Consider the following 26,104-nt stretch of genomic DNA (forward strand, 5'->3'; position numbering starts at 1 on the left):
GGATTAAGATTTTTAAGGCCTTCCAGAACGCCTTTGCAAAATTAAATAACATTTAAACGCAAAGAAAAATAATAATGCTAAAGGACAAATATCGAAAAGATGCATATTTTAATAAATTAATTAATTATGTAAAAAGTATAAAGGAGATTTATTTTTGCAATAGCAATTGGGTCAAAAATGTGCAAATTTATAATGAATTTTAAATGTTGGAATTTTTTGACTTACAATTAGCAAATGAAAGGCTAGATACTTTCACACATTTATCAATTATTGATTAAAAGAATTTGAAATTTGACATACGCACAAACATCTTTAATTACTAAAATATATAATGAAATTATATTTTAATACGTTGATGGCTGTAGGATCCAAAACGTGTCGTAAATGTACCTAATATATATAATTAAATAATCAAATCAAAGAAGAAAGACAATAAAAATGATGTAATGATATAAGATAAATTGAAATCTTAAATTTAAAAATTAATTGTTTATATCTTTAACCCTCAGATGGCGGACGATGGAGAGAGTCCAAATTTTAATTTAATTTTGTATTTCATATTATTTTAATGCTCTAAATTTTACACTGTTTCTCTGAAAATTATTCTTTTAATATATGAAACTCTTTTATTTAAAAATTATACATTTATCTTTAAGTTAATATCCTTGTATATGTTTTATAAGTCTGTGCCGCGATTGACCCAGACTCTGCTGTTCGAAGGTTAATATAATAATTAGAGTTTTACAGTCAACATGTTAACTTATATTTTATTCGCGTTTTCATATGGTACTTACCGATTTCTTATAAGTTAAAGTGTCAGTGTAACCACCAGAATTCTGACACGACGATATGCTAGTAGTACCAGCATGATCCGTGTGCAGTTGATTATCGGTATTCATAAAAGTGTACCGTTTCGTTTGCTCGTTCATTTCATTGTGCTGCTTCGACGAACCACCCTCCATTAGATCTCGTTCTGCATCTGGGTTTTGCGTAGACGACAAATGCGTACCGTCACCTAAGCATCAATTAATCAGTTGGTTGAATATTATGCGATATTATCCTAAAGAATAATTAAAAATTTGTCATCTCTGTTTCAATTGCTAAAACTTGACAAGTGATTATTTATAGTTACCAATAAATACATACATTCCATACACTTGTTATAAGGAACTAAAGAAAATAATTCAAACTATACTTAAAAAAAAAGAAGAAAACAATACGATAAACAAAGAACTGTTTCAGGAACTCGTGATTTAATCGTGGAAATTCAATTCTTGGAGTTCCAAGTCTGTCTGAAGGGGTAATTAATGCGAGTACTAAGTCTCACCATCTGGCTCGGGACTGGCAACTGGAGATATGTCCGGTGTGTGAATAATAGGCGTATAAGGGCTGCCGTACAAGGAATTGCTCTCCGATTTGTACTCCTGGATACCTTGTTGCTGCTGTTGTTGGTGATACAGGGATGAGATCGGGGAATGGCCACCCCATGGGATCTGAGGAATGCCTTGATAACTATCCATCTTGGACCTTAAAGATATCATATGCAAAGTTTCGTTACTTTTATAAAAAATCTCTTGAATCTTTTAAAAAAAACTTTTAGTGAAGAGGGTACGAATTTGAGATACCCATTTTATTTTTAGACGTAGAGAGTCTGCGAATAGTTATAAATAAAAAAAATCAAATACAGAAATTTGGCGAATTTCATGCGGAATGAGCTGTATAAATAAATATTATAGATTTTACAAAACTTCTGTTTCTTTCACTTTTTCTAATTTATGGCAACAATACGAGATAGTGCTACTTTTGAGACAAATAAAGAACATTAATAATGATAAATTAAACATAACAGAACGCAAATATAATAAGATAACCACAATTAAACGAAAGACATTAAATCCACAATTCGCATTTACAATCTTAAGAAAATCTTTTATTGCAAAATATACACATTTTATATGTTCATTAGTTCATTTTATTATTTAGTAATAAATTTAAGAATGTGGTAGTAATATGAGACTCTTTCATATTGCTACCAATCAAGTATCTCATTTTCCTATCAATTATTATTATTTATCATAATGAAAACATAAATACTTCAAATATCCTTTGATATACTAATACTATGATTATTACAATATAACTTATCCATTTTGTTTTTTCAAAACTCACAAAATAAACCAAAGTTTACACTTTAAGAAGCAAAAGTGAAAACGTTTGTTAACTAAAACAATGATACCTATCAAGAATAATTGTTATGGAAGAGTATTTTACTCGTCGTAATACTTGATATTACGGGCTAAAATCGTTTCTACTCTATCTCATATTCGTACCTTTTTCTCTACACTATTGATCAAAAATTTGGGTACATATTAGGGATGTGCGGGTACCCGATATTACGGGTTCGGGCGGGCTCGGGCGGATTCGGAAGAAATCGGGCGGGCTCGGGCTGGCGTTCGATACATGCGTGGAGTCGGGTAGCCCGACTGGTCCGGGTTCGGTCGGGTACAGTCGGGCTGATTCGGACGAGCTCCCGCGACCCAACTCTCATGTACTTATTAATACTTGCAATAAGCATGTACAAAATCTGTTTTATGTGGAATTTTGGAATAAGATAATTTTTATATGGAAAAATAATACTTGTAATGAATTTATCTGAAATGAATTTCATTCCAGGTCACCTGTATGTTCATTTTATATAAAATAGATTTTGAACATGCTTATTGCAAGCATTAACAAATATTATACATGAGAGTTGGGTCGCGAGCCGCGGCCCGCGGAAGCTCGTCCGAATCAGCCCGACTGTACCCGACCAAACCCGAAATAGTCGGGCCACCCGACTGCACGCATGTTCGGACTTCTTCCGAACCGACCCGACTAGTCGGGCCGCACATCCCTAGTACACATGCTTTTGTATTGTTCGTGCACAATTGAACCAATTTAAGAATTTTGTTCCATTAGTTTAGTGCTACTCTTGCACTGTCAAACTGTCACAAAATTAGCAAGAATATATAGCTCTTGGAATTGATGTTCAAGGAAGAAGAGAAGCAATTCATTATTCCCATTTGACCAGCATTTCGTGCTAATTGGTCAACGTTTTCATACTGTCCTAATTAAAGGTCACAAATATTATCTAATGAAGTCAACTTATTAGAAGCGATATGGTATAGGGAAGCCAAGTAATACAAAATGTGTCTACAGTAAATACATATATGTCGATACACAGACTTATGATACGTGAAAAGGCTTCGAAATTAAACGAAACATTGAAGAGAAAATGTAATTTTGAAGCAAGCAATGACTGAATAATGAAAGGTAGATTCGTGTTATATTGCCACGTGAGCAATTTAATGTTCACATAGATTTTAAAGCATATTAGTCTATGAAAAATCTATAAAAATAATACATTTCTATCTACCCCTCCTATCTATGCCCCCTTTAAACGAGAATTTGACAGCTTGACTTTCCTGCTCCCACAGTCTCGTCGGCGACAATATAACAAGAGCAGACTGTAAATTATATCACTTTTGTTGAAAAAAATATTTGATAGGTATTAAAGCAACTTATATCCATTCTAATTGCAAATTTTCGTATATTTTATTAAATGATAATTATTTTTAAGTATCAAAAGAAATCAAAATCAATGATTAAATAATTTTTAGAACAATCTGAATGCAAAGGTATTAAATTTTGATTGAGTTTTTGATCAGGGCGAGATGTTCTTGAAAAATCGATACGAACTGAGATATCGACTTACATGGAATGATGAATCGTGGTACCAGAGGGGTTGGACCTATTGCCAGTGGTATTGGTGGCGGATGGAGGTGAGGAGGGTGCACCTGGGGCCCTTTTCGCGTGTTTCCTACGACGTGGTCTGTACTTGTAATTCGGATGTTCCTGCATGTGTATAACCCTCAGCCTCTCCGCCTCCTCTACGTACGGCCTTCTATCCTGCGGGGTTAACCCTCGCCATTTCTTTCCTGAAATTCACGGATAAATGCCCATTAATTGTTAAACGGTGTTACAATTATTTCGTATTACATTCTTAAAGTACTCAGATATTTGAGTGCTCACCCAGTATCCGGAATTTGAAGCTGCATGAAAGATAATGAAAAAATTGTATAAGTAAATGTAAACTATTTATAAATAGAGGGTAGTTATACAATGGGATAGCTTTTTATCAAATTGTTATTATTGCATCAATTAATATGTAATAGCTACCTGTTGCTTAGGGTTATAATCCTAGAAATAAGATTTATATGTATAATTTGCTTAGTTTTTATCACTGAATTTTTACAAAGTTTACACCATAACTAACCCACCATCAAGATTCACTGATAAATTTAAAAGATTCTCAATGAGCACCGTCACCGCAGACGTATCCATAAATTCTATCCTCCAAATCACCATTCTTCATTCTAATATTATAGAGGAGTCCGAAGATAATTGATACCGAGGTACGTTGATACATGATAATTTTGAAAACGATCACAACTGATACATCCAAAAGGAAAACTATCCGAAGATCAGTCATCATTTTCTCAACACTGAATATTTATATCCTTTTTTTGCAAAACAAACTTTTAATGAAAGTCAATCTTTTTTGACCAAAAGGATGTCTATGAATATGTAGATAATTTAACTTTGACCCTTGAACACCGGAATCAGGGTCAATCGAGACCCAAACTTACAAAACATATAATGATTTTTAGAGGAGCAATGTCAAATCTAGAAAATATAAATAATAGAAAATAGAAAATTTAATTAAAATTGGGGCTCTCTCCGGGGTCTGCCAGTCAAGGGTTAGACGGAATGCCGTAGTAGGATTAAAGATCAATAAAAGTAACCGCGGTTCGTTGCCGATACCCTTTCGATATGTTGCTTGTTCGAACCACCTAATTGCCCATCGCTTGGCTACATAATCGGCGGAGGAAGCGGAAAAATGGTCGAACGAGCTAGTAAGATACGAATTACAGACGGGGCTTGGCCAGTCGAAGACGGCCAGGTTGGAATCTGCCTTAGTTCAATATATACCGGCGTATGGTAGGCTGGAATATCATTAAGCAAGGATAAGGGTTAATACGAACGTAAGATGTTCACGACAAGAACGAAAAAGTTGAGCAAGGCGGATGTATATGGTGTGGCCGTGTACATAGATGCATACATATGTAGACGGGGGATCGGCGTACATACACCGCGGAGCCGTATGGGTACATAGGCGCATGGGGGCGTAGATATGGGTGCGCCCGTGCCTTCAGCCAGCCACAAGGCACGAACCATTATTTCATATTTCATTTTGTATATTTCAACTCCCAGAGGAGAGACGGTAAACCTGAACGACTCCGACGAAGGGAGGAAGATAGAAAATAAAGAGAAAACGAACGGAACGGGTGAAGAGGCAAAAAAATCAAGGAGGAGAAGAGGGGTCGCATCCTCTATCTCCCAGCAAAGTCCATTTTTGTCGCCCAGAGTTCTTCGTCTTCGTCTTCGTCTTCGTCTTCTTCTTCTTCTTCTGCTTCTTCTCCTCCTTTTTCTTCCAGCGTCCCCCTCGTTGCCCCTTTTTTGCGATACGCGTTTTCGTTACAGACAGGGTGGGTAAGGGATTCGTTTGCGATGGATCGAATCGAAATGGTGGCTTCAAGTCGTTCAGAGTCGATGGAATGTCGCTAGCGCACTTACGTGGTTCGATTTTTTGATAACATGGAGGAGAGTCAATGTTTATTGCGAAATTTTCGTTTTGAGGGTTTATTTCTTGACGACGCTTGATTCTTATTTTTTATTTATTTATTTTTTTCTTTATTTTAAGTTTTAGTGAAAGAAGCACATATTAGATATAGGATTAAGTTCCTTCCGATAAAGTTCTGTTGATTGCTCTGTTCATTTGTACAAAAATTGGAAAGTACCTACTATGTTTACATCTAATAAGTATGTATATAATTTGTACGATTTGATGGAAGGAAACGATAAATTCAAATAACAGTAAAATGAGATCTATCAACGGAATGGTCAAAAGTGGATGGTAAAGTTGCTCGTCCAGACTATGTTTATTCAAAAGAGTATGAAACGAGGAGTTTATGGTGCAATTTTTGGGTGCCATTGAGAACGGGTTCAAAAGTTATGGGACTTTGAAATTTTTATATTTTTAAGTGCAAATGATTAGAAAAGATGAGAAATCGAAATATAAAATGAAAATTAAGTATAAAAGTGACAAAGGCATGAATTTGAGATGATTAGATGATGTTTACTAACAATTAAGATGAGTTTCAGGGAAAATTGCATGTGTGATGCAATTTGCACTTGTGTGATCATTTGCACTTAAAAATATAAAAATTTCAAAGTCTCATAACTTTTGAATCCGTTGCCAATGGCATCCAAAAATTGCACTATAAACTCTTCGTTTCATGCCCTTTCGAATAAACATAGATTAGACAAGCAACTCTACCATCCACTTTTGACGATTTCTTTGTGAGTATCGACAATTTTTAGAAATAAACGTGCTTTATTTGTAATTTTCTTTTTTTTCTTATAGTATTTTAGATTATAGCAAAGGGAGAATATAGTATATATAATTTGTACCGTTCAACGTAAGGGAATAATAATTTTGGACAACAGTAGAAAGAAGTTTTAGTATCGATATCTCTTAGAAAATTTGTAGATATGATTTAGACGCTAAATTTTTTAAAACATTTTGTTAGTTACATCGTATGCATATGAAACGTTAATTGTTGTTTCAATACTATTTGTTATCATACTTTGCATAATCTTGAGTGACTATTACACTAGAAATAATCAGAAATATTAAAAATTTATTTTTTAACTAAATATTTCAAATTGCTAATATAATCAAGATGTTAATGTTGTATTAGTATCCTGTCAATATATCGCATTTCATTTGTAATAGCATTGCCATTTTTTACACAATAATTTGCTGTTATTAATACAAATAACCTCTTTACTGAAATATTTTAGATTATAAAATTAATAAAAACAAATAGTTTAAAATCATGTGTCTACAAAGTGTATCAGTTAATTTTCTCTTCTATTAATTTTCAATATACTCGTAACTTGTAATAGCGCTACTACTTTAATTCATTCATTTAGCGTTGTTAATTTAAATGAAGAAAAATATTATAATACCTTCCTTATTCCAATGTTTCAAATTATGAAGATTGATAAGGGCAAATTATTTAAAATCATATGTTTACAAATTATAAAATTTAATTTTCGATACTTTATTGGGGTAATAATTTGTACAAAGTGATGCAAACTGTACAAACTGATAACAAATCTATTAATATTAACTGTTTTAGCAGTATAACATTAATATTTTTTATTAATTTCATCTTTTTGGTTATACTGTGTAAATCTTACAATTAGTATAACAATTTCATTGTATGCACTTACTGTTAATAAATCTGCTAATTTTAGTCAGACTAATGATTTTACATTAGTCATTTTACATTGATGATTTTTCATTAGACGTTACATTGTTCATTGCAAAATTTCGATACTTGTGTCTTGTTACATATAAAAAAGAATTGTCTCAATAAAATAAAATTAATGGGTTGATGTAAATAAATAACACAAAAGAATAAACCGTTAATAAATTTACTAATGCTCATTTATTAATGTCAATTGTTTTTTATAACTACTATGAAAAATATTAATTTTTCTGCAAACAGATAATTTTTCTAGAAAATATTAAATTTAAAAGAAGAAACGTTTAAAAGTTTTGTTTCCTTTCGACTAAAAGATATTTAATAAGTTGACATAAATTAATAATACCGAAAATAAAATTCTTAATCAGTTTACAGATTTCAATAAAATCATGTTAGTGATTTTCAGTTACTACTTTGCAAAATATTAATATTTTCGTATATCAAAGACAGGCTAATAAGTATTGTCCTCATCTTAATGAAACAAAATCAAAAGGTTGACCTGAATTACTGTTAATCAGTCTACACATTTAGCCCTTCAACTGCAGAGCGTGGGTCAATCGCGACTCAAACTTACATAAAATATACAAGAGTATTAATCTAAAATTATATTTTTTAATGGAAGGGTTTCAAAACAGTGTACAAAATTAAATTAAAATTGCGGTTTCTCGATGGTCCGCCGTCTAAGGGTTAAAGAAAAGCATATCAATGGTAGTACTACTGTGCAAAATATTAATGTTTCTATACATAAAATGATGAACTGGAAAGCCTCGTCTAACCAATCTTAATAAAAAAAAAATCAACAAATTGAATGAATTAATAACACGAAATAAAATGCAAACAATCGTGAAATATTCTGCTGTATACATTAGTATATTACAACAAACAGAGTGCGAAGTGAATTTCGGGACCGACGAAAGAAAGCGAAAAAGATGAAACCGCAATTCTTTTTCTCCCGACCGGCTCTGCCCTTGCACCCTCGTGGTCAGACTTTGTCCATTCGCTTCCGCGTATTTCGCGGAAATAGTGAAATCATCGGTTGAAAGCGTGCAAGAAAAGGAGAAACAACCGTAGACGAAGGAAGGGACAAGAGACGGCGCCTGAGACTTTTTGGCTAACAATAAGTAAACTTAATTTAATATTCCTGGGCGCGCTCCGCGGTGAGCTAGCCGGCAGTGATTCATCATCACACCCGCGCACTGCTTCTCACCATGACGTCCTCGTTAAGTATTCTAATGGTTGCCGTGTACCTCTAATTTACTCTGTTCTCGGCCCTAGTCAGACGACTTCATTAATTTCAATGTTTCGCTCGGAAGCAGACCGCGTGCGGATCGGAAACACACGGTCCTTGTTCAATTAGGCGAACCATTGTATTTTTTTATTTGTAATATTGGTCAATTGTAATTGTAAAACCTGCTCTACTATCCAGCACAGTAGATTTACTTAGGAAAAATGACGATGTACTTGCTTGTTAGTAAACGCGAACACGAAAACATTTTATTTAATATTTATTTTATTACTAATATTATTTGGTTATTATATTAAGATTTCTTTGGATTATGAGAACTGATATAATTATTTGAAAATTTATGTAATTCTCTAATATCTCATCAATGTTTTAAATATTTTAATGTGTAAGAAGATCTATGTAATTAAGATATTCGTTCGTATGTGGGTGTTACTTGTACTTTAATTTTTATTTTTAAAGCAATTAATACTAATTTACAATAGTTAATACCTTACATGTTTAAATATAATATTTTTAAATATTTCTAAACAATATCTATGTATACAAATTTTATTTTAAAAACACTCAATTCCTTGAAGTATGGATATTTGGAGAATGTCACAACAGATGTATACAGGGTTATTTTGATCCATAAATAAAATGTTATTATAGCTGGAAAGCTGTTGATTACATGTTTAAACGCTGAATTATATAACTGATTGCACAGTGTGTTAAAACAATCGTTTGTTCGTGAATAGCTCAAAATTTACATAATTTTCTATTACTCCATTTAGCGTTTTTTTAATTCTTTGAAGACAATTTTGTAATACTTATGTTATTCGCAACTTTTATCAATTTTGACAAACAATATACGTATAACCGGCGGTCTGACTAGGTTTATTGATATAAAAATGAGGTAGGAGATGAAAAAAGGATTGTGACACATATTTGTACCTTCAGTCTTGAGATATGGTGTAGAGACGGTTAGTTATGGTAGATATCTAATATGGTAGATATTGTTATAAATGAAAAAATATCAATTTTTAAAACATCAGTATCGGTACACATATATAAGTACAAGGAGACTTCAGGGGGTTAGATTCCGAAATGTCTAACAATCTTTAATTAATCTTCGAATCCTAACCAAATGCCAAATGATCCTCCTTTGCTACAGAAAAATTTTTTACAAACATTTTGAAGACTTTTCAAACTCAATTTTCTCAAAAATAAATTCGTATTCTATTTTTTCAGTTGATTTTTTTCAGAGAACGTATTTTCTTCCCGACCGTGACATTATGATAATTACTTATGATAACATTATCTATCAGCGTACCCAAGTTCTTTAAAATCTGATAACGAGTCCATTATTTAACCCTTGAGTTTAAAACTAACAATACATGTACAAGGATATTAATCTAAAGTTAAGTGTACAACTCTTGAACGAAAGTATTTTGTATATTGTAAGAACAATTTTTAAAAGAACATTGTACAATTGAGAAAATAAAAATAATTTGAAATCCAAAATTATATTAACGTTTAAAAGAAGACTGAAAACCTATTTTTAGGCTCCTGAGAGCTATGTTATTTTTCATAGAATAACAGTTGACTGTGTTTTCGAATGTCCCCACCAAAATCGAGAACTCAGGTTCGGTATATTACCTAAATTGACTACATAAAACCGATTAAAGTTGGTTTCAGAGCTGGAAGTCTTACCGTTTTCGAGATATCGTAGTAAGGTTAGGTTAGATTAGGTTAGGTTCTGTGTATGCGCAGTATCGAATAGCATATGTTCAGTATCGAATAGCGCATGCGCAGTATCGAATAGTCCATACGTAGTCTCAAAATTGTACTAAAATTTCTTACCACGATATCTCAAAAACGGTACGACATCCAGCTCTGAAACCAATTTTAATCGGTTTCTGGTAGTCAATTTAGGTTATATACCGAACCTGAGTTCTCAATTTTGGTGGGGCCATTTGGAAACTTATCCTAGTTTATCATGTACGTATAGAAAAGTTCTAATTCAAAAATACATATAAAAATTTAGGAAAATACCTGGTCGCTCTCTAAGGGTTAAAATTGGGGCTTTCTCCTTAGATCGCCATCCGAGGGCTAAGGCGTTCTCCATTAATTGTTTTCTTCCGAATAATCAGTGATGATACAAGCATAAAATTCATTCAACATGGATCGTATTCATTTAAAAACACGGTCCATCGAGCAGCAAGCACGCGACAGGCAAATGTATGCAAAACACATGCGGGTCAGAATAAGTCGATCAGCAGCGAGCATAGTAACGAAATCTCATTTGAAGCGATGCTAATGGGCCGGCTTATCCACGCCGCCTAATCTGCCCCCCATACGCTCGTGTACACGAGCGACTAGCAAATTTCTCGAAGCGTGATAAATTAACGCCAGCTGAGATCGCGACAAATTACGGCTCGACGTTGCCTTCCCTCGGCATCTAAACTCGTGCCCAGATGTCTTTTTACATCTGTCAAGTGGGTTCGATCGTTGACATTTTTCTTATTTTTTTTTTTTGTATAGAAAGTTCCTTTTCTCTCTGTTGGCTAATTAACGATTCCACCACGGTGATTTACGTACGCGTGGAGCTGTTGCGGCTAATTCACGACGAATCGATCGCAATTGTCGATTAAGCAGCGTTTCCAACGCGTATGTACGAACGAAGTTCACGAGAAACTCAAGCACTCGGGGAATTTCGTTGTGCTCCTGTGGACGTGGCATCTTTGGCACGTGACATTTCCAGAATCGAGCGAGAAACTTCTCCGTCGGCATTTAGAATACCGTGAGGAGAATCAGTTAACGCTCACACGGGTCCCTTCTCCCTTTTTGCCATCGATTTTCACGCGATAAATCTCCACGTATTTCTCGCGACGCTGGTATTGTCCATCGGATCTGGGATCCTTTAACCCTTCGATTATTGAAAGGCCAATATACTAGATTGTTGCATATCAACCGATTCCGAATGATTTGATGATAGAAAAGTATCGCAAAATAGCATTTATGTTATATCAATTTCAAGCTTCAGGTTTGTTGACCATTTCTTCAATATTTTTCATCTAAATCGATTAATGTAATCATTTTCTAGTATTGTCCATTAACAAATATCCAATATCTAAAAGATTACATATCGAAATAATCGAGAAATTTTCAATTTGTTGTACCACAGAATAACAAATCGAACAGTTTCTTATCAGTTTGGGATACAAGCATCCCAATGGACAATATGTATCTACTAAAAATTGATTAATTAATCTTCTGTTCCAGCGAAGAATAAGCCGTTTTGACTTATTTTCATCAATTCTTAAGTTTCAAATTCATGTGCCATAGGTACTATTTCGAAATACTTTGATTGTTTGTTGTAACTAATAATCAACCATTTTATATAAAAAATGTTAATTAAAAGTTTGTGTAGTATTAGTGCAACTACGGAAAGGGGTCAAAAGTTGACTCCCTATTAAAACATTATAAAGTTTCTTTGTAATAAATATCGGAATATTCTCAAAAATTTCATAATATTATCACGTTATTAATAAGGTATGAGAAAAATTTGTTGACCCCCTATCGCGCATTATGGTTTATTTTCGTCGAGGTTTAAACTTCAAATTGATATACTGAAGTTCTATTTTGTAGTATTTTGATGTTTTAAAATCCACTGCTTTAAATACACGTCATACGATTTTACCGTTTGTTCTTTTAGTTCTACCACAAGCAGCGCCGTATTTTTTTATACGTAGATTAGCCTATTTAATAACAAAATTTTATCGGTTTTACTATAAATATAAATATGATGAAAATAAAGATGATTTATTGATGACAATTATGTATTTGAATAAGTAGGTAGGGGCCAGGGTGCGTCTAGCCACCCCGAAAATGTGGACCGGTCTCCTCACTATTCTAAAATTCTAGAATTTAAAAATGCCAGAAATCCAGAATTTTGAGATTTCTAAAATTCGGGAATTTTTTAATTTAGAAACTATTATATAAAATTCCAGAAGTTACAAGTTCCAGAATTTCAAGATTTTAAAATCACAAAATTTCTAAGGGTCCTGGCCCACCCTAGAAAAAGAAATTCTAGTTACACACATGAAGTCATATGACTATGAACGTTGAATTATAAAGTTGCGCCTGAGACTTACGAGTTCAGTCTAGTGCATGGCAGAGAACACTTCGAAATTAGAATATGTACATACATGTTATACTGAGAATGTCATTGATAGTATTCGTATAATCACGTTCTATTGATATTAATTTTAATATTGTTTATCTAAATAATATGATTATATTCTGTTTAATTTTTGGACGGCGCACAATGGGACAAAACGGCTTTCGGCGATCGAAAGTGGATTTTTGTGAATTCGAAAATTGAAAAACTATTTGCGCATATGGATACAGAACAAACTGTTGTTTAACGTAGTGTAATTCGTTTTCTCATATTTGCTTCAGTTTTGCTGTGGTCCGCACTCAAAGTCAGTAGAAATTCGTCAAAGCAAAACGGTGATGATATTACCCGTAACTTCAATGTACGATTCTAAAGAACTTTACTAGGAAAGATGAAATTCAAATGAATTATGAAGTTTACTAGATTAGTATAGATTCTGTTCAGTGCATAAAGTAAGTTAAAATGTTAACAACTTTTTAAATGATAGGATCTGATTGAAACAAAGTACATTTAACTAAAATCTTGACTTTGTGCAGGATTTTAAAAAGTTGCAACAACTTACGACGGGTTTAATTATTACTGCAGGAAAGGGTGAACCTTCCTCTATGAGAATCAAAAAAAATTGGGTGCAACTTCGCGCAACTTTTCAAGAAAATGGCGATTGAATTAAATTATATCCATATTGACCGCTGTGCAGAATGATGGAAAAGCAATACCAAATACGATAACCAGTTAACTGGTTATCATCTTATAAAAGATTCAAATTATAAATTTATACCACATATACATACCTAACATACACGTGAAATATAATTGCACCAATCATGTTACTAGTATCGGAAATTAATTTACATTTATTGTATTCCTTACTATCTGTATTGCATATTAATACGTAGATACTAATGTAATCTTTATTAATATTGTAACCTTTAAATAACTTTATTAATGCCTAGTATACATGGCAAACACCAGATATCGTAATGGATATTAACCGTACATCCATGTCTGGTATGACCGCGACCCAGCGTATGTGCGCGATGCATATACATATAATATAATATTAAACTATGCAAAAATGTAAGAAGCAAACATAGTATATAATACATCAATAGATTCAGAAACAAATTTATGTTCTTTCGTGTTATTATATAAATTGTGATTACTTTTAAAATAATGTTATAAACAAATTATTTTTTACAAAATTTATGACCAGCTGTTACATGTTCATAAAAAACCATGAAACTTTTCTTTAAAAAGTTTTTTTTTATCTATGATAGTTTTCGAGATAGCCTATTGTAGCCGAAACTTTAGGGGGCGTTTCACCCTCTAAATATGAAAACGGGCCCAAATAAAAAGCACGTATGCCTTATTTTTCGGTCCTTTAAAACATATCCAAAAATCAAAACAATCAGAGGCGGTCACCTAAAAACCCTTCCTTGTTAGTTTCTGGAAGAAATTTTTTAAAAGATTCTGAGCTTACAGCCATTTTTTAACAAATTTTTCTTGATTAAAAAAAAATTCTGGATTTACAAAAATGTACCCAGTTTACTTCAACTGAAGAAGTTTGAAATTCTTACTAATGTTAATAACTTTTAATATCTACTATTTAAGACTTTCAAGTGTAAGTCTTGTCCAATAAAAAAATGTTCTCAACCTTTCGCAATCATTAGGCACAGCTACAGTGGTATTCCAAAGCTATGCACGCCTACTACAAAATACATAGTGTGGTACAGAATTGACTATCAAAGGGTACAAAAATTAGAGGACCGACTTTTGGGAATGTAGGTGTTCAAATAGGATGGGAATTTATAAACCTTGACTCAAAATTGATTTTATAGACCACACTTGATAAGCTATTTATTTATGACCTTTCGGAAATTATTATTTTGTGTAGTGATAGTGACTGCAACATGTAGTGTTTTAATTATTTTGGTTGAATAAATAAAAATATTGAATTTTATCTAATAATTAATAATAATTAATGAAACTGATTTTAATTAAATTTTCAATACCTTCAACTACCTGTTCAACCGAAAGAGTGTCTATTTCTTTGTCATAAGAGATCAAATTTCATTGACTCACATTTAAAATTCTTTATTTTGTTCTTAATTATTACATACTTTACAATACTTTGGAACACCAGTAGCATCGTCAGGGGTTAAAAGACGCACTGATACTCTGACCTATTCTGTATGTATAATATAAGGTAAATATATTTTCTTCATAAAACAGAAAGGAAAGAAATCTTTGGAACACCAGTGTAGCTCTATGAGAGGTCAAAAAACCCACACTGATCGTAAATGTATAACACAAAACAGAAGTGCATTTTTCATATAAGAAAATCATAGAAACTGTTGCATAGACGCAATATAATTTCGATTGATTTTTTTCACGAGAATTCAGTTGGTGGCCGGTTGGTACCAGGTTCTTTCGCCGCACCCTTTATACAGAGAAAATAACGCGAATGCGCGTGTACGCGCACGTGTTGCGTTTGGCGCGCGCGCACGTGTGCGTGACCAAGCGGTACGCTAGCACAACGAAGGCTAAACACCGACACGACAGGACACGGGGCCACAACACACGACGCCAACGGAGATGAGATACATCACGAGACGGGAGACGTATTATTAATGGTGACAGTGGGCGACCCAGGTTGGGCGGGGTGCACGATGCGGTCCCACCGATGTGGGCCCAGCTTTCGACCTCTTCCTCTCCTTCTCATCCTTTCTCTTTCTATCCCTTTGCTCTTCTTTCTTCGCTGCTGCCTATATTAACTATTACACACCATGCGAACACGCCGTATCCTGAGGTAAATGAGCGGATTTTCTGCCTCGTAACCGTCCCTCGACTCTGATTCGATTCGAGACAGACATTTCGGCGTTTGCCGTTTAGTAATACATAGTTCGTTCGTAGATCGGATCGGATTATCGACGTTGCCTGCTATCGGCTACTCAAAAATCTGTAGTCGGATTTTGAAAAGACTTTCTACGAGGAACATCCAATGAAATTCGTAGAAAATCCGTTGGCTTTGAGGATGTTACATATTCAGAGAGGATAATGGTTTGAAACGAGGAAGTAAAATAGAGTGTAATATATAGGTTCAGTGGTAAATTCTGCGTACATAAATAATAAAAAATGTTTGTGTAAATATTTTTTCTATCTGAATCTGTTTCGGAGGTATACAGTTTTTGGGTTGTATATCGGTTGTTCATTTGGTTCTTCAGGGCAAAATAAATTGAAAATTTGTTTAATCATTTGGAAATTGGATTAACAATAAGCCGTCAATTGGTTACACATTGAATTGATACACATACATATGTGTATTCGCGATCAAATCCTGCTTTGAAATAACAAGTAATAGAGTTATATTATTTTTTTTTCTCAATCACTTTTAATACTAATATTGTAAACATTAAGATCTTGAAAACTGCTGTTTTTCCTATATCGCCACTTTTTCTAGGGAATCCTGATTTTATCGCGAGTACACATAACACAAGTGCTATTTTCGCAAGGTTCTCCTTGGGTCCCTTAATTTCTGTGAATGAAATCCGACTGAATATGTTTAGTTTACCAAAGAATCAGTTAACCTAAAATTGATCTAAAACGTTTAATTTATCAATAATGGAACCCTACCCTAAGACGAGAAATTCAGATCACACAAAATATTAAAAACTGTTGTGTTCCTTTAATAAAAATTGAAAAATGTATCATAATATAATAAATGAATGGAGTTTCCAAAATTGAAATTTGTACAAAATATTGGGTGTCCATAATGAATTTCCAGGGTAAATTTTAAAGCTGCTATATATTCTCTCTTTACAATTTACTCTATCTCACTTTATTTCCTTTTCATCTCACCTTCTTCACAGACTGTATGTTGCTTTATCTTTTGTACACCTTTTTGTACATCTCGATAATTTTGTCCTGCTCTCTTGTCGACAATAGCACACATTCTCACAGGTACGCGAGTGTGTGTGTTGAAACATGGGGATACATACTAGTGCAGGCGCACCCACACGTATTTTAGGAGGGGTTGCGCGCGCGAGATCGTTACGATGCACATGCACGCCTCGGTTGTAACCACAATGATGACGGCGACACGCGCCTCTCAACTTTGACAGTTACTTTTAGGACAAAGACGTCAGGTAACGCGTCCTGACGCCAACTTACTCCCAACAATACGAATCTGCAGTAAGCATAAAATGTCACTAAAGTATGTAAATGATAGAATGAAATTAGTATTCTTTCTCTCTTTCTATGCGATTATTAAATTATAAATCAAATCTGTTTCTAAGAAATATATATAAAGTTTATTGAAAATATTAACTTTTCGATATACTCATACATCCATCAAGCGTATACTGGCCAAGACATTTAACTTGATCACCTTGAATAGCTTTTGAGTTATATGTTACATAAGAAAGTGTTTCATATGAAAAGTTGACGACAGTTTGTAGATGAAGGCAAAAGATTGTTCGTTTAGTTCCTGAAAGTTTACATAGGTGTTCAAATTATTAGATTAAAAAGCAGACAAGAATGTTTTTTTATTTCAACCCTTAACGGTTAAAAATTGTTGTAACCCTTGAGACTAGCTGTATTTATGTTTATATTGATTCTAGAAAGACTAACTTATACTTTTCAAGTAGAAAATTTCCTAGAAACATTCTGAAAGAAGAAACAATTGAATTTCATTTTTCGAAAAATTCAATATAAATGTTCTATTGATTCGATAAAAACAAAGTTGAATTTCGCAATGAAATAAAAAAAGATTAATTAAATATTTTTAATAATTACAAATTGCTTTCTCCACGATTTCGTTTTGCTCTCTTTATTCTATCTGAAGAAACATCTTATACATTGCGATCACATTTTCTCTTCTTGGTATTCCTAGTACAAATTGTCCCCAGACTCTAACGGTCCGGAAGACATGGCAATACACGGTCCAAGATGGACGACTAATACGTGGTTTCACGTTTAGAAAGTGCAATTGGTTGTCACGGTAGTCGATTACGATCGTATCGGCACCTCAGAATCCATTGGGTAGGTTGTCTTGGAGTACAACGCGAGTGGAACAGAACTGAGACACTGGACCGACATGTTGGCAACCCCGAGACGTTCTATTGCTCAATGGCACACGCTTACAGATCTCGTGAACAGTGACAAGAAATACTAAATTCATTTTAAGATTAAGATAATGTAAAGGATCTTTCATTAAGGTGAGATTTTATTGTGAGATCGTGTCAATAATTGTTAGATCGAATATTGCTTCTTTTCTAATGCTTTCAAAGCAATAGATTTACATATGTGTTCAAAGAAAATCATTATTTGCATACAACCGTACAATTTTATACAGGATGTTTTTTCAAGCACTTCTAAAGATCTGACAAAAAAGCATTTTAACCCTCGGGCAACGGACCATGGAGAGAGCCCCTTTAATTTAATTTTCTATTTTATGCTGTTTTCATTTTTTTAATTTTACACTGTTTCTTTAAAAATGATTCTTCCAATACGCTTTCGTTTAAAAACTATATATTTAACTTTAGTTTAATATCCTTGTATATGTTTTGTAAGTTTGGGTCTCAATTGACCTATACTCAGTTGTTCAGTGGTTAAAATAGTAATTAAGAAAACATAATACCAGAGGCATCGAATTAATTTCTACATCGAAATAGAGATTATAACTGCAGACATTAGGAAAATATTTAATTCATCTTAAATAAAAATTACTTCATGTGTACACAATGTTAAGCTTGGGAGAACTCAAAGAATCAAATCTCTTAGAGTGTTAAATTTCTCATCAGCAATGATGTATACAGGGTGTCTCAGCCGATTTTGACATCTTGATTTTCTCGGTATTGTGGCACGTAGTGAAAAATGTTTCATAGGGAACTTAAATGGTGTCAAATGGGGTATGTTCTGGTGTTATTAGTTTTTTCGTCCGTAGATGCGTCAAGGATATATGAAGGTCAGCTTTGTTTTTTTAAATGGAATGGGGTACTTTTTCATGTATCAAACGATGCAGCTAGACATTCTTTATAAAAAAGTACTGACCTATGTGTGTCGAAAAGCTGGTAGTTTAGGAGATATTTCAGTTTAAATAATTCTAAAATTTGTACTGACATTAGCGTTTATTTACAGGTATGGTTCAACATAACGACCATTTGCATCACAACATTTTTGAAATCGATGAAGTAAGGACTGGCTTACGTTATTTAATGTAACGGCTGATATTTTGCCACATTCGTCGATAATATGTACGCTGCTTCATATCAGTCACTGTAGTTGAATCTTTCGCGTAAACTTTATCCTTTAAATAGCCAGTCCTTACTTCATCGATTTCAAAAATGTTGTGATGCAAATGGTCGTTATGTTGAAACATACCTGTAAATAAACGCTAATGTCAGTACAAATCTTAGAATTATTTAAATTGAAATATCTCCTAAACTACCAGCTTTTCGACATACATAGGTCAGTACTTTTTTATAAAGAATGTCTAGCTGCATCATTTGATACATAAAAAAGTATCCCATTCTACTTAAAAAAACAAAGTTGACCTTCATATATCCTTGACGCGTCTACGTACGAAAAAACTAATAACACCAGAACATGCCCCACTCGATACCATTTAAGTTCCCTATGAAACATTTTTTACTATGTGCCACAATACCGAGGAAATCAAGATGTCAAAATCGGCTGAGACACCCTGTATAGTGAACAACGTATTTAAATTTATAATTTTAATTTTGTAGTACTGTGAAAATTTTCGTTCGATGTAAATTTTTTTTCGTGAACTTGCAAGTTCTTATTATTGGCACAATCGGTGCTCAGTGGACATCAATTGTCAATGTATAGTAGTAAAAAAATTGGTAATAGTAAAAACGTCTTGTTCTAGATCGTCCTTCAGAAAACATTGCATTAGTTGGAAATGCATTGGTACATAAGTCACTTATCTATCAGTATTTGTTTTAACTTAATTTGGTTTGGCAGCTTCGTATTAGAGACGAATGGTGAAGTGACACAGAATAACCAGCGGTGTTAAGCTTATAAGTAACCGGGCACGTGGACAAAACAGACCCCTCGACAATCTCATCGAGAAGATTCCTGGCTCCCGAGTTTCGCCCGACGGAAAAGTAATCTGTCCCCAGCGATCAGCCAACCTGGCGAGGCCTCTCTTGATCTTAATGGATTATCTGATGCGTTCGGTAGCTGTAATCGAGTTCGTGGTAGCTCATGAATGACGGGATAGGACGTTAGCTACCTTCAGGTGAGAGAGAGAGAGAGAGAGAAAGCACTTGAGAAGGAAATGATGCAGAGAATCAATACTGAAGTTTGATCGACGATAATTGAGGGTTTCTAAGGCTGTCGAAGAGTTTAATCGTTCTACGTGTTCGAAGAGCCCAAGATATTTCTGCTAATTAAATTTTGAAAACAATTCATTGATTGGTACGCTGCACGGTATAATCTCGTTCTATGATACTGTATGTTTCATTTCTAAGTGTATTTTTTAGCAGATCATTCTGTCAAATTTAGTGCATTTGGATGGTAAATTAATTAGGATTGTTTTCTATCTTTCTTATCGATGAACGTTTTAATTAACAGTATTCTAGGTAATTCGATAAACGTACTTGGATAATTGCTACTTTCCAATAATTAATTATTATTGAAAAACGAAGCAATTGAAGCAATTAGTAAGAAAACATTTATTAATGATTATATTGGGTGATTAAATTATTAGAGTCAACAGTTGTTTTCATGAAAAAGGAAAATTACAATAAAACATTTTTTGCATTTAATAATTTCTAATTAACAATTATCTGTTAAAAGTACATGAAAGAATTAAACTTAATTTATGTAATTATCAAACGGTAACAATAAAATCAATTATACAGAATTGATCATTCATTAGGAATTATTAATTAAAAATTATATGCGTCTTGATATCTTGTTCTTTTTTAATTAAAATTGCGCTAATTAGTAACACGTTCACGTTACTTTCTTTCATTCTATTTTTTTATGTTATTCTTAATCCTTGTAGAATATTTCCCGTATTTTATCTACTACTTTATAAAGTTCCAAAATGTTAATGTCTTGTTTCAAGTGTAATTTTTATTTCAGTTTCAATTTTTTTTTTAATAATAAATTTTTAAGAAAAGATAAGAATTTCAAGTTACCTACATATTTCTTTTAATATCGTTCGTAATAAATAATTATATTATGAATCTTTTTAGTTAGTTGAAAATGATAGTTTCAAGCCCAAATTGTCACTTTACATTTTCTGATTTTCAAGCAAAATAATTTATTGTAAGTCCAATGCCGAATTAAGAGGTGATCTAACAATAAGAGTGACTACCGCCCCGGGCTTCGCTTTCTAGGCGGTCCTGTTCTAAACCCTCCATTTATTATGTCAAAAAATTCCGAAGCTTGCAAATTTTGGATACAATTGCTGACAGAAATAAATTTTTTCGTTTTAAACGTTTTAAATTATTAAAAAATATATTTTTTCGATGTTTCCACATCATTATTTTTTTTTGCGATTAAATGTTATTTAATTTTATTTGGAATAAATTTCAATATTTCAACTGAGTTTATGAACTCAGGGAGTCCTCGAAGGTTGATACCCCTGGGTCCCAGAAATCTTAATCCGTTTTTGGTTCAATCATATATTAACCCTACTTCCAATATATGAAACTCTTTCGTTTAAAAAATATACATTTAACTTTAAGTTAATATCCTCGTATATATTTTGTAACTTTGGATCACGATTGACCCAGGCTCCGCTATTCAAGAATTAAGATTTAGTTATTTTCCTTCACGACGATTTCACTCGCACACTATTTCAGTTACCTTTTCTTCAAACATCGTCCTCCCGAATTAATTAAAGTTATACTCATAATTTATTTTATCCATTTTTACAATGTGTCTCATAGCAGTTAGTCACCGTAATTTAAAGCAAAAAATCATCCCTCTAAATATTAAGGGATGCATTTTGATTTCAATCGTTTTATAGTGTCTTCCTCAATTTCTTTTATTTCGAATAATCTGAATTTCACCTGATCTTATACACTGATCATTTACACCGATCCCAAGGGTCCGATGATCGCTCGACGAAAGTCCATAAAACGATAAACATCAGTTTCGAAACGTTCCTGATTGCATGGTGGGCGCAAGGCAGTCTCTTCCTGGAAAATCATTCATCCCCCGTTACCTTGGCTGTCTCGAAGTGAGAAATATCATCGGCTACGAAAGTACGATTGTCGTGCTGCGTTATGCGTGTACATGTACATTGTAGGTACGTATTCAAGCCGGACGAAAGTGTTCCTCGCACCGCGTACATTTTCTGAAACGATCCGCTTGGGAATCCACCACGAGAAGCGTTTGTCAATTTCTCTAACGTGCGTCCTGTTCGCGCGGCAAGAAACTTGCCGAGAAACCTATTTCAAACGAGCCAATAAAATTCTGTCACGCAACACAATGCTTCGGCTCCGCTACGGGTGGTTCAAGTAAAAAGGTGATATTACTGGTTCGAGGTAACGAACGTCTGGAAACGTGTATACTCGTCGCTGGGAAGAATTCTAACGATACGAGGACAATGCTTTTTATTAAACGACACCGAGGATCGATGACCGTTCACGCGATTTATATGCCTCGATCGTGGATCTCGTTGATTGATAGAGGACATAGTTTTCTAGAATTGTTAGATTTTTCAGTAGCGAAAGTATTCAGACAATTCTCATCCACTGAATCGATTCACTTGAAAATTAGTATGCCCAAGTATATTGATTTATACCAATTTATTATAATAAGTATGCATATTTCCTAGAGGTGTGCGAGAAGTCGAAAATTTCGAGTACCTGATATTCGGGATAGGTCTACATTGTTCGGGTCGAATTGAATCGGTTTCTTGAAAGTATACATGTCTGAGAATCCGAAAATTTTGGGTACCTAATAATCGGATTGGATTGTGAATTATTTCGATCAGTTCAGGATTCCCAAAAGAAGAACTGTATTTTGGGAGAAGTTTGTTGAATATGACTACGAATGTAGATTAGCTTAGGTTAGGTTCTGTGTATGCGCAGTATCGAATAGCGCATGCGCAGTAATGAATAGCGCATGCTCAGTATCGAATAGCGCATGCGCAGTATTGAATAGCGCATGCTCAGTATCGAATAGCGCATGCGCAGTATTGAATAGCGCATGCTCAGTATCGAATAGCGCATGCGCAGTATTGAATAGCACATGCTCAGTATCGAATAGTCCATACGTAGTCCCAAAATTGTACCAAAATTTCTTACCACGATATCTCAATAACGGTGAGACATCCAGCTCTGAAATCAATTTTAATCGGTTCCCGGTAGTTTCGGTTATAATTTAGGTTATATATCGAACCTGATTTCTCAATTTTGGTGGGGCCATTCAGAAACTTATCCCAAATTTACTCTGAATTAACTAAAACAATTCTCGAGTCAATCCAAGTATCGAATATTTAAAAATGTCAAGAACTTGAGCCGATCCCTTAACATTTGAACAGCGAAGTCTAGGTTAATCAAGACCCAAACTTACAAAACATGTACAAGAATATTAACCTGAAATTAAATGTACAATTTTTTAACGAAAGAGATTCATATGTTGAAAAAATATTTCTTAAAGGGACAATGTAAAATTTACAAAATGAGAACAATACGAAACAAAGAATCAAATTAAAATTCCTTTTAAAAAATTGTTTGTACCAGCTTGTATATACGCTGGAACACGCACAAAGCTTGTTTCATTGGAGAAGTAAAGTTAAACGAAACGGGCCTATTCGAGCCGGAAACTTTCGTTCGAGCTGCTCGATCGCACCCGTCACTTCTGATCGTAGCTGTGCAGGCGTGGTGCACGATGCAGACCGACGATCAAGAGGGACAAAAGTCGTCGGTGGAACACGCCAGTCGATGCTCGTGGTGCCCCACCTTCTTCCTCTTGCATGCACAACGTGCGATCTCAACCGCGAGCTTCCTCGTGTGTATTTTCATAAATATAATAATTTATATCTCTCTAGAGGTAAATCCACACGGAGGATATGTTGTAATCATCCCGTGGTCGTCTTCGCGGTCCTCGAGTTCGTTGTTGGGGATATAGGTGGGTCGGAATCGTCCGAAGGTAAGGTAAGGGTGCGGCCAGACTTCGCTCTCGAGACTCCACCTCATTACCCGGCATTCTATGCAGAGACTGCGCTTATGGCTTATTATTGCCTTAGCTTAGCTAACCCGTTGCTTCCTCGGCTCTTCGTCTGTGTACTACACCGCGCACAACTCTTGCGAGGACCCATGTGCTCGTACACCTTCACGCGTTAACCACTTACATACTCTGCTTCGTTTCTGCGTGAAATTGCCAATCCTGCTGACTTTTTATGTTTTCTTGAAATTATTACGATTATTTTTTTTCGTTTCGTTTGCATTTAAGTGCTTATCGTTGAATTTCACTGCTTATTGAGATTTTCTTCTGTTTCAAATAAATTTGTTTTTCAATAAAAAATATCAGAATCACTACTTTTTTAAATAGCATCATACCATTTTTTTTTCTCTATTCGGTACTGTAGATAATATTGAGACATCAAAAATTCAATTTTTTAATTAAAATTATGTACAGTGCATGAGATATCGAAGACGTCAGTGTGTCAATGATTTTATAAAACGATTACTTTCTGGCTTTTTTTTTTTTTATCAAACAATAACAAAGATTCATAATTTAATTATATGCCTATACGTATGTAAAAATACATATTCTCAGTGAGTATACTTGATTTACCTGGAAATATAAAGCAACATCTACAAAATTAGTATTAAAGATGCTCCTTCATAAGATAATAAATTTTCTATATTTATTTAAATTCATTTAAATTATTTAGATGGTGATTTACATCTATACTCTATACATATAAATAAAATTGAAGTGTCTGTCTGTGATTTCGAAATAATGTTTTTTTTTAGCTCATATATGGTTTTTCGCACCTTGCTAAAATCCAAACACGTTTTTGCAAAATTTTTGTCTGTCTGTTTATCTTTCTGTTTAAACGGGCTCTTCGAAACGACTGAATCGATTTTGACGAGACTTTCATTGGCATATTCAGAATTTATAGAATAATAATTTAGACTTCTTTTTATTCTGGAAATATTCAGAGTTCTCGCATAAATTTAGAAAAACTGTAAAAATCAGGCGCTAATGCGGCAACTTTTTTATAGTCCGTTTATGCAGTTCACCCAGTTACACATATATATTATACTGATTTTAATTGTGAAAATCGAAGAGAGAGCCGATCAATCACAAAATTAAACAAACTTATGTTTATTTATATACATGCAATGCAAACGAAGTCGCGGGTAATCGCTAGTAAGAAATAAAATTTTTGAGATTTTTGTCCCATTATATGGCGAGGGGGATTAAAGAGGTTGTAATATCTTCATGAGAGACAGAAAGACAGAAAGAAGCCGTAATGCATGTAAATCACAATTAGCTTGGAGTCTGAACTGTAAAATGCCAGATTGATCGAGCAACGATGAGGATAATCAGGTTGATCAAGTTATATGGTTCGTCCTGAGCGCGTTTAGGTGTGGTTTCATTGCGAGCCACTCGTTCGACCGTACATACGTTCATCCGTCGGCCTACGTTCCTCGATCCCCGCACTGATTCTCATTTTATATGTACACGTGCAATTATTCGGTCCGATCTTGTCTGAAGGTTCGTTATGTAGCATCGCCTAACAGGTACCAGCCGAGTTCTACTCCACACAGTTGTGCGTAATGCTCCCGATACGACTTTGTCGGTATTATCTACTCGCTGGATTCCTGGTGGCTTCGTAAAAACGACACTGTCGGAGATTTAACCCTCGATAGGGTGACCACCGGAATATCGTGGAGCTCTACCTTCTCCGTGGAGATCGCTACGCGGAGGATATTTACGATTAACGGATCAATCGGAATCCTAAGTTGCAATTACAGTGGGCTCTCGTTATATTGCCAGATGAGCGATTTGACTTTCAGACAGATTTTTAAACATGCTAGCGTTACTATTCCACCATCATAGCCTACCGAAGTAATACACTCTTACCTCTCTTTTCTCCTCCAATTGAAGGTTTAGAAGTTTGAAAAATTGTCCACTGTTACCGACCCATTCGCGGCAATATAACGAGAGTCTACTGTAGTATTACGTTTAGGACGGAGATTACTTCTGATTTGAAAGTTTTCGCGATAAAAGCGTTAACCACCGGAAATGACTATTAGATTG

General features: G+C 34.1%; 1 protein-coding gene across 5 annotated transcripts in view; it reads right to left on the bottom strand.

The window, feature by feature from the left end:
* Positions 1–26,104, bottom strand: part of LOC117605770 (uncharacterized) — a 103,275-nt gene that overhangs the window by 7,163 nt on the left and 70,008 nt on the right. For all 5 annotated transcript variants that reach the window (XM_076691137.1, XM_034327467.2, XM_034327469.2 and 2 more), the window contains 3 exons: positions 3,755–3,977; positions 1,328–1,527; positions 795–1,015 (listed from right to left, as the gene is read on the bottom strand). In XM_076691137.1, coding sequence (XP_076547252.1) covers positions 795–1,015; positions 1,328–1,527; positions 3,755–3,977 — 644 coding nt within the window. The remainder of the gene's footprint in view (positions 1–794; positions 1,016–1,327; positions 1,528–3,754; positions 3,978–26,104) is intronic.

Source organism: Osmia lignaria, chromosome 2 (assembly GCF_051020975.1).
Source record: "Osmia lignaria lignaria isolate PbOS001 chromosome 2, iyOsmLign1, whole genome shotgun sequence".
Taxonomy (NCBI): domain Eukaryota; kingdom Metazoa; phylum Arthropoda; class Insecta; order Hymenoptera; family Megachilidae; genus Osmia; species Osmia lignaria.